At 38.6% G+C, this 16,624-nt stretch overlaps 1 protein-coding gene across 1 annotated transcript; it reads left to right on the top strand.

The window, feature by feature from the left end:
* On the top strand, nucleotides 1-1,614 carry LOC129103574 (homeobox protein six1b). The gene is made up of 2 exons (XM_054614102.1): nucleotides 1-560; nucleotides 1,298-1,614. Exons 1-2 carry the CDS (start codon nucleotides 1-3, stop codon nucleotides 1,590-1,592), a joined length of 855 nt encoding a protein of 284 aa, XP_054470077.1. The 3' UTR covers nucleotides 1,593-1,614.
* Nucleotides 1,615-16,624: the final 15,010 nt, after the last annotated feature.

Here is a 16,624-nt window from a genome sequence, read left to right as displayed (position 1 = left end):
ATGTCTATATTACCCTCATTCGGGTTCACGCAGGAGCAAGTGGCGTGCGTTTGCGAGGTGTTGCAGCAGGGAGGAAACCTGGAGAGGCTCGGTCGCTTCTTGTGGTCTCTCCCAGCCTGTGATCACCTCCACAAGAACGAGAGCGTCCTCAAAGCCAAGGCTGTGGTGGCTTTCCACCGGGGGAACTTCAGAGAGCTGTACAAGATCCTGGAGAGCCACCAGTTCTCTCCACACAACCACCCGAAGCTGCAGCAGCTGTGGCTGAAGGCGCACTACGTGGAGGCGGAGAAGCTGCGAGGACGGCCGCTGGGAGCCGTGGGGAAGTACCGGGTGAGGAGGAAATTCCCACTGCCCAGAACCATATGGGACGGAGAGGAGACCAGCTACTGCTTCAAGGAGAAGTCCAGGGGAGTGTTGAGAGAGTGGTACACGCACAACCCATACCCGTCCCCGAGAGAGAAGAGAGAGCTGGCCGAGGCCACCGGACTGACCACCACGCAGGTCAGCAACTGGTTCAAAAACAGACGGCAGCGGGACAGAGCCGCAGAGGCCAAGGAGAGGTAGGGAAATGTACTTTTGTGCTTGTTTTCAAGAGAAAATGAAGGATTGATGTGTTGCCAAAGTGTGTCTACAAGCAGAGGAGAAAGTGAAAGAAATGCAGTCTTCATAAGGAACTGGCAAAGTTGGGAAATTAATAGTATTTCTGATAGATTGTTTTAGGCCTATTTAAAGAAAAATGTTCTTTTTATTAGTGTTGTTTTGGATGTGTGGTTGTGATAACAGGGTTCTGGGTAAACAGAGGCGTGTTGTTGACAAATGATGGACTTTCTTCATCAGAAACTGTAGTTTGATTTGAGCCTCAATTGAAACATAAACATGTAATCTCAAAAAAAAAACACAGGTTTTAGAAATAAGATAATGTGTTTAATAATGTTGTAAAATACAAAAAGCAATATGGTCACGTTATTCACAACTTTGTCTGTTTGAGATACGTGTTGAAGGTTAAACTGGGTTAGTCAAATTAACACGTGGTTTAACTTTATTTTTTTTTTTTAAGTTATCAGGAAATATCAACCAACATGAGTAGCAATAAAATATTTTTTTACAAAATTACAAGGAAGGCAAATAAGTAGAGCTCTCGGATGAGTTTCTCTTGGAGGCCTGGGCCTAAACTCACCCCTCACTAGCCTAATAATCATGGCTGCCTTCCTTGTTTTTTCCTCCAAAATATAATATCAATATAAGGATTGAATGTGTGTAGCCTATTTCTCTCATTCCTCCTCGTTGTCGTTTCCAGAGAGAACAGTGAAAACAGCAACGCAGGCGGCAACAAACAGAACCAGCTGTCCCCACTGGACGGAGGGAAGTCTCTCATGTCCAGCTCGGAGGACGAGTTTTCTCCACCTCAGAGTCCCGACCAGAACTCAGCGCTTTTGCTTCAGGGCACCATGAACCACCCCGGGGCCTCCTCTTACCCCATGTCCGGCCTGGGGCCCCCACAGCCGGTGCACAGCATGCACGGACACCCTCACCAGCTCCAGGACTCCTTGTTGGGACCTCTAACCTCCAGTCTTGTGGATTTGGGCTCTTAAAGAGGCTGAGATTATTCTATTTTACAACAACAAAAACCACCAAAAAAAGAAGACTGATGAGTGTATCAGATTGAGAACATGTATGAAATATCACTATAGCCTACCTTATAATATAGACTGACTTGTCTGTCGTTAAATTTGGTTAGAACAAAATTCCTTTATGCGCTTAACCTGTATATCCCCACCGACAGGAGCTGTTCTCATCTCCTGCATATGAAAACACACAAACAGGACCTACCTGAAACTCTTAACTCAACGAGACACTTAACTGGACTGCCCGTATGCTTAATTTATGATATTTTGTTGAGATAAAATAATTATAGCAACCTCCTGCGATGGAAACTAAGAGGTAACGTTTTCATTAGAGTCATGGTAATTAGTTTCCAATAAAACAAAACTAATACATTTGTCTCTGTGTTATTTGTGTATTTAGATTTAAAAAAAAAAAAAAAAAATAGACACTAATGTTTGCTAGATTCTGGCCCTCAGACAGACCAAATGAATCGGGTTAATAATCATTGGAAATTGACCATCAATTAATCGTGAATTGGAGGAAAGAACGTCATTAATTTACGAATTGTTATTTTTATTCTTTTGTTGATTTATTTAATTATTTTTTTATTTGTATTATTGCATGCAACGATGCCAAGCAAGCAATTAAATCTACACTGGTGAGATATGAATCTCAATTAAACATCATGAGTTATTTTGTGTTAAACGTTGAACCTGCTCTACGGGTCCTTTTTTTATTTTTTTTTTTATTTATTTTTTTACAATAATAATGGTAATTCAAAACATAGAATTCAAACACAGAGCCATAAAGGGAAATTTAATTACACAAATGTGAGTCAACATGAGCAGCTGTCTGCCAGGAGGCTGTTGTGTATGAACCAGCTTTGGTTACTTTGATTATCGTTTCTTCTCCGTGGTTCTTATACATATTTGGTTGAAGGAGAAAGTGCTTTTTTTTTTTCCTTCTTTTTCTGGTCATTTTTACTCTGAGTGCTGCGGATCATTGGCTTTTTGTTGCCGTGTTTTCTTTGCTCTCTGCGAGAGTTTGTTCTGTCGGTTCCGGGCCATGGGAAAGAGCCACCACTCAACCTTTATATACCAGCTCTGGATATTCTGACACCAACATGGCAAACATCCTATATGAAAAAGTTTAAAGTCCACTGCCTTATGAAATCAATATGGATGTCCTATAAACAAAACAAAACTAATTAAAGATGCTATAATAATAGATTCAGACATATCATTGCTAAAATATTAGCAGGGTTGTAAGCAGACTCCCACTCTTATAGAGGTCATCATAATAATTTCAATGGTAAACAACAACAATGTCGTCATAATAATACTAATAAATAAAGTGGCTATTTGTAGGACAGAATATGAGAATATGGTGGCCTGAGAGCAGGAATCTGGTGAGGACAGCTCTCTTGTCCCCCACCCCCCACACTCTTCTTTGGGCTCATGTCAGGGTAAATTGTTTTGAGCAGAGAGCACAGAGGATTTCCTGAGCATAATCTGAAACAGTCGCTGCTAGCATTACGGCCTGATTGCAAAGATTGCAGGGCTGCAGGGCTGCAACGCCCGGCTTCAGTGGAGGGACCTTGAGGTATTCTGCATCTCAGAGGCCCCTCTCTCTCTCTCTTTCTTTCTCCCTCCCTCTCTCTTGCTCTCTCTCTCTCTGAACCCCTCAGGTCTACTAAAAACACCAGGCTGTGCTCCCTATCTATCACCTACAGAGATCCATATGGTTGTGTTAGAGTGATGTGACTGTCTGAATGTCCTCAGCAGACCTTCCATCGTCAGGCTTTTTGGTCAGTGTTTTTTTTTTTTGTTGTTGACATTTCTAATCTCATGTGTGAGAGGCAGTGCTGGAAGTAGTATTCAGATTATTTGCTTGAGTAAAATTAGCCACATTCTAAAGTAGTTAATATCATGTTAAAGTCCTGCATTCAAAATTTTACCTGAAAAGGTGCAGACTAAATGTACTTTAAGTATTATGCAGTATTATGCAGTATTATGCAGTATATTATGCAGCCTCTGTTATTTAGCCATTATTAAATCATTATTACAGATGCAGATGCTTAAACATTTTTTGCTACTTTATATGTGGTTTGGTTGTTTAATCTATAACAATGTATTGAATTTTTCATGAGTGCATTATTTAAAAAGTTCAGATAAATTTAGTAAAAAGTAAAATTTTCCCCAGAAATGTGGTAGGGTAAGTGTAAAGTAGCATAAAATGTAAATACTTAAGTACATTCTAAAAAAATATTGGTTTTAAAGCATTTTTCTGTGACATTAAATATTTCTGGCAAAATAAGTCAAAGTGAAATTTAGGAAAAACACAGTTAGGTATTACTTGTTAGGTGTTTAACGTTCAAAAACTCCTGCTTTGCTTCATCAGGATTTTGTTGGTGTGGTTTGATCAGATTGATTGACAGAAAAAAACACAACTTTTATCAGATTTTGATTCAAATGTTCCTAAATCTAGATCAGTGCAATGAAATACATGACATCCACTTTTTTCCATATGAGCCCCGCCACCTTAAATAAGTGAGAGATAAAAACAAAAATAAAGAAATGTCTCATGTGAAAAACAGAAACGTTTTCTTTAACTTTTTCAATAGCTTCAGCAGAAAATAGTGTGTTAATTTGTGGACCATCGCGCGTAGTAAAAAGCTAGTGGAGAAAATGTGTTTTTAGGGCCTTTAAGTTTGCTACTTTAGTAGTAAATAACACCACTGGTGAGATTACATGTAGCATTTTAACTTCTAGCTGAACATATCCGTTTAACTTCACAATGCAAACCAAAATGTGACATATGTGTTCTTAAAAAACTATTTCTGATGAAAAAACAAAATAAAACCTAGAAGTAGATGATTATATATATTTGACTTAATAGAGCAGACACAATTAACATTATATGGCCAGTTGTATTTTTGAAATAACAAATTAAAAGCATTAGGAGATATTTTTTACAAGTTTGTCCAGGACAATTCAATTTATTGTAAATAAAATTGGTTTAAATTGTATGTAGCAGTACCTTAAAAATAAACGTTATAAAAAACATGTATAATAGCCCACACCTGTGAACAGTATTGCCCATATGCTACATTCAGCAGAGGTCAGCTGAGAGCAGAGGTCTTGCAGATCATATCTATAGATATATAGTTGTGACCACAGCACGTGTCCTTGGCACTCAGTGTGGCTAAATATTCACAAATTAACAAACAGGTGATCACAAAGCCACCAAAGAGACTCCTCATACCTGTTAATCTAATGACAACATGTCCGGCAGGCTTCAGACACAGTAAAGGATTAAAAAGGCTCTGTGCTATATGAGAGGGAGGCTATCGGAGTCACCTTCAGGATGTGCAAGAGACTAAAATCAATCCGACACGGAAACTCTGACAGTGCTTTTAATCAAGCTCGAATCCCTCGCTTCCCGAATCCGGAGGGACAACGTCTGCAGCCATGAATCTATCTGCTGTGTCAGCCACTGTGTCTTTTTCTCATCAGCCATGCAACAAGTGCAAATGGTTAGGCGTGCTCCAGCCTATAGACTATAGAGGTAACGTCAGCCTGTGGCACGCCGGTGCCAGCAACAACAGCTGCTGATGGCAAACAGAGTCTGAGTCATCAAAAGGGCATTTCATTTCTCATAGGCGTAAGTGGCAGTGGCTCTAAATCAACAGCAGGAAGGGCCCTGACGTGAGCAAATAAACATGGAGAGTAGTCTGCATGAGCCTGCGCCGTCTGCCTCAGCTGGCTTAATGTTTTTTTTCTCTGGCATCAAAGTCAGTGTGCATCTCCTATAAGGACAAAAACCAAAGATGAGGAACTTTTGGTTGCCTTTCCATGGTCTGGTGCCTGCAGGGAGCTTCACCCTACACAGGAGTCGGGTGTGAGACAGTCCCAGGTATCCATAACCACAGGCTGTATGAGGGGTGTGTGTCAGAGAGGGGGAGACGGGGGGGGGGAGAAGGGAGCAGGCGGGCGATGAGGGACAAAAGGATCTTTTCAGGTCTGCCTCAGAGGGGGCGGGGGTAGCGGTGGTGTGGGGGGGGGGGGTAGAGAGATTTTCTTACCAATGATGCATGGATCTGACAATGTTCCTGCCTGGACGTACCCAGAGGCAGATGCAGATGTGTGTGTGTGTGTGTGTGTGTGTGTGTGTGTGTGTGTGTGTGTGTGTGTGTGTGTGTGTGTGTGTGTGTGTGTGTGTGTGGGCTTGGCCACACTCATGTGTACCAGACTTTGGGTGTGTGTGTGTGTGTGTGTGTATCAGAGGGAAATTTTACTGATTAAAGTAAAACATTTTCTAGATGGCAGGCGTCTGCTATATTTCTACGACATAAGTGTACAGAGATCAGAGGGATTATGCTACTGCGCCTGAGAAATGTTAATTACACTGATGCGAGAGCCGCCAGCCAGAGAGTAGGAAGCCTTTCGTCCAACAGGAAGCTCCTATGTGACAGAGCTGAAAGAAATATTTATCTCTTTCTTCCAGTCGGATGAGTGATGCATGACCCAGAGTTCAGACATGAGGAGAAGAAGACTCTGCAGACGATCCCTACCTATTAGGGTGTTAAATAGCATGTTGTGTGTCAAATGAAGGACAGCATCATATACATTACCTGATGAAAGAGGGATATTTTGTGATACGTTACAAGAGGAAAAGACAAAAGGACAAGAGAAGACGTGTGTAATGTCTCCGATAGAGGACTGGTGTAAAAAAAATGTGGCCAGAAGGCACAGGCTCATATAACAAGCCAACCCGTTCTCCTCCAGAGACAAAACCCAGCTCTGGTTGCTAAGAATCAGATATGTATATTTTTGGAGCCTGGAGAGAAAGATGATAGTGGCATTAGGCTCATATGTTTGATCAGGAAAGTGACTTCAGTCTGGGATGTTTTTTTGGGATACATTTGTGAAGACTCAACAGACTTTCTTAGTTAGATACAGACTTTCAAAGCCAAATTAAAACAGATCTGTATTCTATCCAACAGCACAATATGATAATTAAACTGTAAATATTTCTCTGTGATGGGATGTATAGATGTCTGATGAAGGAGAGACAAAGAAAAGATTGAATCGAAAGGAAGACAACTTAAAGTAGGGGGCAGGAGCAGTATGCTGTGGTAAATATGGATTATTTGTAGTTTGCTATCATAGTGGAAATAAAAATACAGGTTAAATATCCAATCCATAGCTTTCTTAAATGTTCCTCAAAGAAATTCTACATTTTAGAGAAGGAGTAATCGTAATCTCCTTTTTCAATCTTTTAAGGTTAAGACTGGTGTTATTTGATACGTTTCTTATTGTCCAAAAAAACAATGAAAAGACCAAAACCAACAATGCGTTGGATGTTTTTTGGCTCTCAGCCCATTGGTTTCTACTGAAGATGTAAATCTTTAAAAAATGGGTCACAAATAATAGATTCATTGCTTAAAAAGGTTCTACAATTCTCATAAATAGCTGGTCACTGCAGATTTGAGCAAACGTTACTCAATCAGCAATAAACAGTGCATCTATTTGGGACTATTTTCAGCTGCGGACTAATACACAACTGGTGCTCTATGTCTGTTTACTTTAAAGCAGGTGCAAAAACAGCTGTTCTACTATGTCCTGCCTATATGGAAGTATTGATAGTTTATTATAGGTGTGAAACGTGAAGTTTATTTGAAATATAATCATATTATAATTTACTGATTTACATTTTAGAAAAAAGTTTAATCTAAACTCTGTCATTTTTAGAGGCTTAATTTCAAACTAGATAGTTTCATATTGAATATAAATGCAAAACAAATTGAATCAGATAATAAAGAGCCCAAACTAAATAAAGACAGAAAACTATTTTTAACTTAAAGCAGATGTCTGGTGATATTCTATATATTACTTACTCTCAACAAACCCCATAAAAAGACTAAAACCAACAATTAATTGAGTTCATTCAAAATTATTGTCTGTTTAGCCAAACCTATTAAGAACACATCACTGAGCCACACAGTTGCTCTGGGTGACATTTTCCATTATTATGTTGAATATAAGCATTGAAGTTTAGTTTGAGTCAATCCCTGATGGCACACATTCTCACTGATTAATCCACTGTGGAAAGAAGTCCCTAACTATTAACTTATGTTTGAGTAACTTTGATTAAAAATATACAGTACCCAGATGTTTAAGGACATTACTTAGCCTTTTAGAAAAAATAAAACTATATAATTGCGAGTTGCTTTTAAAGATTCAAGTCCTCAGAAGTAACCAATAGGCTGAGAGCCACAGGCAGCAATGGAAAGTCCCAAATTATTGAAAGATGGACTAAGACATTGTTGGTTTTGGTATTTTTCTTATTGTTGACAATAAGAAAAATATAGAATAACGCCAGCCTCACCTTTATAATTAATTAATAATAAATTCACAAGAAAACATTTCAAGTATAGTTTCTCTCTCAGCCTTAGACATCTATTCTAATTTATCCAGACATTTGTTACTGAACATAAAACTGTTGTTTTTAAGGAGCCAGACATAACTAGAGACATAATGACTGGGTTTGGTATCATATGATGGGCATTATTTCCCAATAGGATTAATAATTGATAATTCTGCAGACTGTTACCACTATACTGCTTGTTGTTCTTCTTCTGTATCCAGCCAAGAAAGATCGGAGAGTATAAACACAGACACATCACTGCTCCGGGGTGACGGGGTTTTTGGGGAGGGGCAGGGGTGGCAGACACAACAAGAGGAAGTGGTATGGGATATGGGATAATGAAATATACCTCACACTCCCAAAGGGCATCACCTCACCTATCCTGGGGCTCACAAATAGCTCAAATAACCAAGCCCCCCTACTTCACACACATGATCCACACCCCCGCTGTGCCCGAAACCACACCGCAGCTATGCTCCACCAGGACCCTGGAGCGACGAGCAGTTTGTACTTTATTTGTCTGCCGATGTTGGAGTGACAGCGGCCTGAATCTGAGCTGCCATCTCTCTCCCCTTCGCCCTTCATCTCCATGCTGCAGAGCAGGAGGATAAAATACCCTTCTTGGTTTCCACACAGGGAAAAAAAAAAGAAGAAAAATATTCAGGAAATGAAAGTTGTAACACGATCCTCTGTGTGCCAAACGTCTCCCTGAGCAGGGACAAAAAGGCCCAAAGAAAAGCTGCTGCTGGGCCTATTTTAGCCTGCAGAGGATAGAAGGACAGGCAGGGAAGCACAGAGGGCAAGGAGAGAAGAGAAGGCATGAAATTAAGATGAGTGAGGAATTATGAATTATTAGGATGCAGTGGGGGGATGAACTGAAATGATTTCCTCAGACAGTGAAACAGAGGAGGAGGCTGCTGCAGTGATGAAACTGGAGTGCTCCTGCAGCCCTCTGTGCACGGAGCCCCACATCCCACAGATATTCATGCACCAAGCAAAATAAACTTCCCATTCCGGCCCTGCAGTTTGTTTTCCAGCGGGCCTCTCCTGAGAGAAACCCTTCATGACTCCTCATTCAGCCCAGTCGAGTGAATCTAAAACAAGGGGCGGAGAGAGAGAAAGGCCAGCGTGAAAAACCACATTCTGACCACTCTACCACATTCAGATTTGTTTTAGTGAAGCAGAAAGAGATCTTACTTTCTTCTCTTTCTGCTGTTTGGTGGGAGCACATTCTTCAGTCTATAAAACGCGTGTGCCATGGCTGATCACCACGGCATCCTGGCAGCTTGAGGGAGAGGGGAAATGCTCCGCTGGTCCTCTCAGTGCTGACTGGTGCATTTGCAGCATGGTGTCAGCGTCCGGTGGTAATTACCAGGCTCTCTCTGAGTTACCGCTACACCAATGTGCCACCGGCTCTGGTATGCCAGCTAAGCTCTGTTATTAGGCACAGAGCTGCCACTGGACAGTAGGCGCTGCTTCAGCAGACACAGAGTCAGTCTGCGCATCTATCCATCTGTCTTTCGGTCTATCTATATATCCATGCATCCATCTAGTCTGTATGCATGATGAATGATTGTTCGACTACTTACAAAGTACAAGCCGGAGAGCTAAATTAGTAGGATCTCTGTCCTATGTGAGAAAAGATGTTTATCATGTGTGGCAGCTATAATTACTCACAGGAGAGTTATCATCTGGCTCCAACAAAATGACTGAAATGTCTTTATCAAGGCTGCATTTTGGAACAGTTGGAAAAACATTTGTGTAAATCCACTCACCCATCAAAGAAGTAGCAGAGAAGAGGAAGCCTTCTCATCATCCTTTGGCCGCTTGTCTTCAAACAGACTGCTGCTGCCTGCAGAAAAACCTGGAGAAGAAGAAGAAGGTCTGTTAGTGACATACTCAGACATGTCCTTAAGATTTAAGATTCACTGTCATTCAGCACACTGATTTTACTGGAGTAATTTTTTTTGCTTTAATATTAGGTATTTATATTTCAAATAAATACCCACACAGCAACAATTGTAAACAACCACACAGATATTGTTGAAAAAAAAAATTTGTTGAGTAAAGTACTGTTTAACTGGAATAGTACGCAATAAGATTGAGAGAAAGATACATACACGTTTTCTTAAAATTCAAATGTCTTTTTTCAGTTGCTTTCGCAAACATCTTGAATCTCAAATTCATAGTTTCTCACTGTCTATGCATTTTGTGTTGCTTTTCATACAAAATTCAAATGTTTAAAGTGCCAAACATTACAGTTGATAAAATTCTGACACCTTTGTTTTGTTTCATTCTGTTATAAACAAAGCTAACAAACAGACTCAAACCAACGTAAAACATGAGCATATAGGCACAAAATGTAAACAGCATGTGAAACGGAGAAAAACTCTAATATCGTATTTCCATAATGATCCGGGCCGTCCCAAATCATGACAACAACACCGACTGCTGTGCTCCTGTTACAGTACAGACTGTGACATGCAGATTACAGTCGATACAGTTTTAATCATTATACAACAGTATTTCATGGTAGGTACAAAAGTAGTAGAAACATACATCAGGGAGCTAGTTTCATACAGTTATTTATTACAGTAACTTCCTATTGTTTTTATCAGCAATGAGGAGCTTTTTGTATAATGTATATTATAGTTATCACCTCTAAATATTTTGGTTCTGGTCTGTTTGTGGATATTATTGAGCTCATGGAAAGTTACATCATTCATTTACTCCTCTGTCTGTTTTTATACAACATCTAAAACTCCCAGTGGACAGGTTTTAACTAAGACTGGACTAAATGTGACATGATCACAATGGTATCGGTTGTAGTCAGTTTATTATGTCATAGTCAGTTACAATTAATACAATCAATTGTATGACTTGGAGAAACCCTGGGGTTTTCAAATTCCTGTTCTACCAAAAAAAGAATAATATGATTTCATGATAAATGATTAGGAAGCAGGGGAACAAAACAATAAAATAGCAAAAAGTTTCAACTCTGAATCACTGATAATACAATCTAGAGGGATGAAAAGGGGAAACTAAGATCCCTGAAAACAACAAAGGTGTCGGTCAACGATTTTAGAAGAAGTGCAGTAAGATTGCGGCATAGTGTGATGCCTTATAAAGTGATGTTGGTAGAGCTGAAGTGTGTAAAACAAGAATGAGCTGATAATTCGTCAGGTACTGTCGTTCAGTGACACCGGGACTATTTGGACTTTCCTTAGCTCCAGTAGAAACAACATGAAGGACACACGAGGGTCTCTGCTTCACTCCCTCTCTGTCTCAGAGTTTGGCAGGTTCATAACTATGACCCAAGAGCATGACTGAGAAAGGCTCAAGGTGCTGAACTTAAACTTGGCGACAGCTGCAGAAACTGGAGACCAGAGAGTTTAAATATAGACTCTTAAAAATCCCAACTGGTGCCCTTGCCCTGCCTCAACACTTTCTTACACATGTACATTCACACCTTCCATTCAGTAATGCTGTACGCTCATTTACACCTCTAAATGTACTTGTGGTGCACCTGTAGTTTGTTTGTATCCACGGTCAAAAAATGCATTTAAAGAGCTTTTTGTACAATTAATGTTATTCTTAATTTAGGTTAACTATTCTAATTTAATGAAGCCTAAATTAGGCCTGAAATAAGCAGAAAATAGTTAAAAAAGACCTTCATCTTATGCCATTGTCCTCTGAGTGACGGTTGTTTTATTTATTTACTTAATAAAAGTAGTCATTAATGGTTATGTTGGTAATATGAGGCTTTGCATTGATATTATGATATATGACAGAAGTTTACAAAAACTGCTGTAGCATAGCGGAGTCAATTCTTCCTTACTATGGATGTTGTCCGCCATCTTGTGGTCAAAAGTCAGTACTACAGATACAGACACTACACTGTAACGAGTGCTTATTTTTTCTTTAATTAAATTATCTTATAAAAGACAGCTTGTCTTATATGTCTATGATATTCATAGTTAACGTTTATTGGTAAAAAAAAAAATCCTTTCATCAAAAATGTTTGTCACAGTGTTGATCTGAGTGAGCGATAGATGAGCATTGAATTTAAAAGGTAATCTTTGTAAAATGCTTAATATAAAAGTAAATTTGAAACATATTATATCGACCTTACAATTAATGCATTTTGGAAATAAAATGGAAAATAAAATAAACAACGAATAAAACAATAAGAGAAATTAAAACAAATATGATAAGCATATACGATATCATAGAAATTAATCTCACAGCACTTGTCATAATTCAAAGTCAGATTTTTAAGATTACTTAAGAAAAAAACATATATTTGAGGGGTCAAGGACTTTCATAAAATAAAACAATGTATTCAATTGATCATGGATTTAGTCACATGTAAGAAACATTTGAAAAGAAATCAGAAATTGTATAAAGGTTTACTTTATAAAGGTGCATTAGTAACTTAATGTTTATCCCTTTTCTTCTTGGATCTCCTTGATTTGTTTGTGTATTTGTCTGTTTCTGTGTATTAGTGAGCAAGAAAACGGAGTCAAAATCTCTTTCTTTAGTAACCGTCTCCATCTAGTGGCTGAATACTGTACTTCACTCTATGACCTGAGAGAAACTCACAGCAATAATTGCCTTTCTTGGCATGCTATGGCTATAATTTGCCTTTAACATAAAATATAAAATAATTTTGATAGAAACCATCAGTTCATAAAATAAACATGAGTCCTACCAATAGGTTCCCTGTGTGCCAATTAGATAGTGCTAATTTCATGGGACATTCTAAATTATAAATAGGCCTAATAGATTTACGTTTCTGGCACGTGTAAAGGAAAGACCTGTTACATAACTAGCCAAGAAAATGACTTCAGTATTTCTGCATTGACATTTCTGTTCAAACTTTAGAATCTACTTTCTCTTGCTCTTAGAGTCTCCCTTCTCTGTTAGATTGACAGTCTTTGCCTTGCTGCAGGTCATCTGACCTCTAGCAGGCAGCTTCATCTCAGATCTGCTATGTGGATATATTAATGTCCTCACAAACCAGGACTGGATCACATTTTCATCTCACATTTTGTCACCAGCGCCTGTAAAAAAAAACAAAGGCTCCTTGCAGCTCCAGCAGCAGGCGGATGATCCAGGCTGACATTGGTCCTTTGTGTGGGCAGAGCAGCCTGATGATGTGAACGCGGGCTGACTTCACATAATTGCCTCACATTGACTGCATTGTATCTGCTAACAAACAGAGGATTTGTAAGCGAAGCAGAAGAGCCAAGGTTGGAGCGAGGTATCGATTGATGAATAACATCAGTAGCCAATGCATCTCCAGTCTTGGTTCAATATGATCAATACCTAGCCATACAGTGTATGGGACCTCCTTACATGTAGGGCAATCATTTGTTCATTTGTAATTATAGTAGTTTAAGTTAGCCACAGTCAATATGCCTCATCCTCAACCACAAAGTACTATGTATCTATTGAAAAAAATCAAAACGTCTTGAATGTAGATAGTGTGTTAACAATACAGAGGTTTACCTAGTATATCTGTTTGTTGTTACACATGATTAAAGGAGGTACAAAAAAAAACATTAACATAATTTATCATTTGGAGAGATTGAATGTGCATAATTAGCATAGACACACGAATATATATGATTTTTAAATTGTTTTAAAAATGAGATGTTCAACCATCACATGGGTGTCCACAATTGCTCTAAAGGACCTGGTCAATCTATGGACAGACGGAGAAGAAGGGACAATGTGGAAAGAAACAGAGTCGTGTGATTAGGAGACGATACTGTACACAGGGGTTATGGCACAAATGAAAGACTAACTTGGGATGTTACCCAGAAAATATCAATGACATCCTACTGATATGAAACGGATATTATGGAACAGTTTATTGATGAAGTAGCTGAACTGTGTCTCTGTCCATGGTACTGAAAGTCTCCAGCGACGATTTAGGAGTTTACGTTTTTCATCACAAACACAAATTGCACAGGGGCTGTTTTTTTTTTTTTTTTTAACTGCTTCTGCTAATCTTTAGAGTAAATATCTTTAAATGTGGCGGTTTTAAAAAAGGTTAAAATAATTATGAATTGCAAGTTAAAGTAAAAAATAAAATGAAGGGATCTCAGAGTATTTCTGTGACAGAATAGGCTTCTTTGTAACAGCATTTAGACCAGCATCAAGTAGGAATTAACTGAAAGTATAACTGAACAGTTAAGGCTAAATCAATTATGAATTTTTGATTGATGGTGATTTTTTTTTTTCTCTTTGTGTGAGGTTACATTTTTAAGGATGGATGGGGGAATACAACAACATTACGTCTAAGAGCAATAGGGGAAAAAAAAGGGAAAAAAAGCAATTAATTGTTCTCAATATGTTTTGTTTACAACTGGTGAGTGACTTGCCTGCTTCCGTGGAGTATAATGTCCAGCGTCTCATATCCATCTTCACTTTGCATTGTTCTGGGTTGAAGGTATTAGGAAGCTGCACCAGTGCTCAGTCAACTGTACAACAAATAGCAAAAGTAAACATACTCATTATGCAGAATGACCACTTTCAGAATAGTTTCTATTGCTGCATAGGCCTGCTAACACTGCAGCTGGTAACGTGAGGGCTTATTTTAATTTACTACTGCCAGGTAGCCTAATCTATAATAACACCCTTAATAATAATAATAATAATAATAATAATAATAATGATAATTAATTAATATACACTCAGGGGCCACTACAACTGTACAATAATATATTTCAGTCCAATACGATGCTCATAATGTTCAATCTTTGCAAAAGTGTCGGTTTATTTATGTTTATTATTGATCTTAAAAAAGGTGCACATGGTATTAGGAAGATACACCATGCAAAACATCACGGCCACCAGGGGGCGCCACCAGTCTGCCCATTACACACACACACACACACACACACACACACACACACACACACACACACACACACACACACACACACAATGGTTTCTTATTCTGGGAGAAGCAAACATTTCTGATGGGTAGAAATAAACATCGGGGTGAAATAACTTACACAAGAGCCTAGAAATAGCTGCATATCTAAAGGTCGGGGGAACGAGAGGGTTTCTGATGAATATTTGGATATAAATTCATGGCTTTTCGCACAATGAGCTGCCAGAGAAAACCTGTTGGTGATTTCTTTGGTCCTCGGAACAAACTGTTTTGATGGATCAGGCAGTGAGTTGAGGTTTAACCTTGGAAACAACAAGCACTGGGGGTTAAAAAAAGAAAAAGAAGAAGTTGTTGGAGTGCGGATGGGATGGAGAGCAAGAGGGCAGAGAACAAAAGCTTGGCTGAAAAGGACAAGTTTCCCCTGCTGAGTGACCTCGAGCACTTCAGGAGGCATGTTGAGAGGGAAGATGTGACAGCATCACTGTTACAGCACTGCTGCAGAGCTGTACACTCATCACTGTGTTACTGTGATTATTAATTATTATCATTGGCATTATTAGCTATGGAGAACGATCCAGTTGTGAATCAAGTATTCAGATCATTTAAGTGAAAATAGCAATACCATCATTTCGAAAAACTCTCCTATAGGTACAACTCCATTCAAAACTGTACAACAAATAGCAAAAGTAAACATACTCATTATGCAGAATGACCACTTTCAGAATAGTTTCTATTGCTGCATAGGCCTGCTAACACTGCAGCTGGTAACGTGAGGGCTTATTTTAATTTACTACTGCCAGGTAGCCTAATCTATAATAACACCCTTAATAATAATAATAATAATAATAATAATAATAATAATAATAATAATAATAATAATAATAATAATAATAATAATAATAATGATAATTAATTAATATACACTCAGGGGCCACTACAACTGTACAATAATATATTTCAGTCCAATACGATGCTCATAATGTTCAATCTTTGCAAAAGTGTCGGTTTATTTATGTTTATTATTGAGCTTAAAAAAGGTGCACACTGCACTGCATTATATTGAAAGTTATTTCAGTTTGTCCTCCCTATTTAAATGAATAAGGTGTGCAGAATATTAGAAACAGCTCTCAATACTCATAAAACAAGACTGAACAGTGTGGGCATAAAAGCAGAACTCTGCAGGTGTAACCTAATAAACTGCTCACTGAGTGTATTTTGTATTAATAATCGGAATCTGATAAGTAACTAGTAACAAAACCTGCCAGATAAACGTCAGTGAAAAGTAGAATTTTTTTTTTTTAATTAAAAATTGCACTAAAGCGCAGTGCTTGCGTAAATGTAGTTGGATTCCAGCATTGGAAGAATCGTAAACTGGATCTCCCAGACTAATCAAATGAATTTTACTGCAGATTGTTTAATCATAGACCATGTGTTTGATACTGGTCTGACTGGTCCAGATGAGCCCAGATGTATCGTTTCACTGGTGAATCGGACCAACTATTGTTTCCAGTTATCTGTTATTATATTACTGTGCACACCGGAAGTTAAGTGTTGAGCTACCAATTATATTTATATTTATATATATATATTTTTTTGTTATATAGACATTGAGCTGTGCTGTGCCATATCTGATTTTAGGCTGACAGAAAGCAGGTGTTGGAGGTAGCAGGTTCTTCAGGTAAGAGC

This window comes from Anoplopoma fimbria, chromosome 15, assembly GCF_027596085.1.
Source record: "Anoplopoma fimbria isolate UVic2021 breed Golden Eagle Sablefish chromosome 15, Afim_UVic_2022, whole genome shotgun sequence".
NCBI classification, from domain to species: domain Eukaryota; kingdom Metazoa; phylum Chordata; class Actinopteri; order Perciformes; family Anoplopomatidae; genus Anoplopoma; species Anoplopoma fimbria.
This window is presented reverse-complemented; position numbering and strand designations above follow the sequence as displayed.

Coding starts and splice junctions, on each gene's coding strand:
- LOC129103574 (XM_054614102.1), top strand. CDS start 1: ATGTCTATATTACCCTCATTCGGGTTCACGCAGGAGCAAGTGGCGTGC. Junction 561..1,297: donor GCCGCAGAGGCCAAGGAGAG/GTAGGGAAATGT, acceptor TGTCGTTTCCAG/AGAGAACAGTGAAAACAGCA.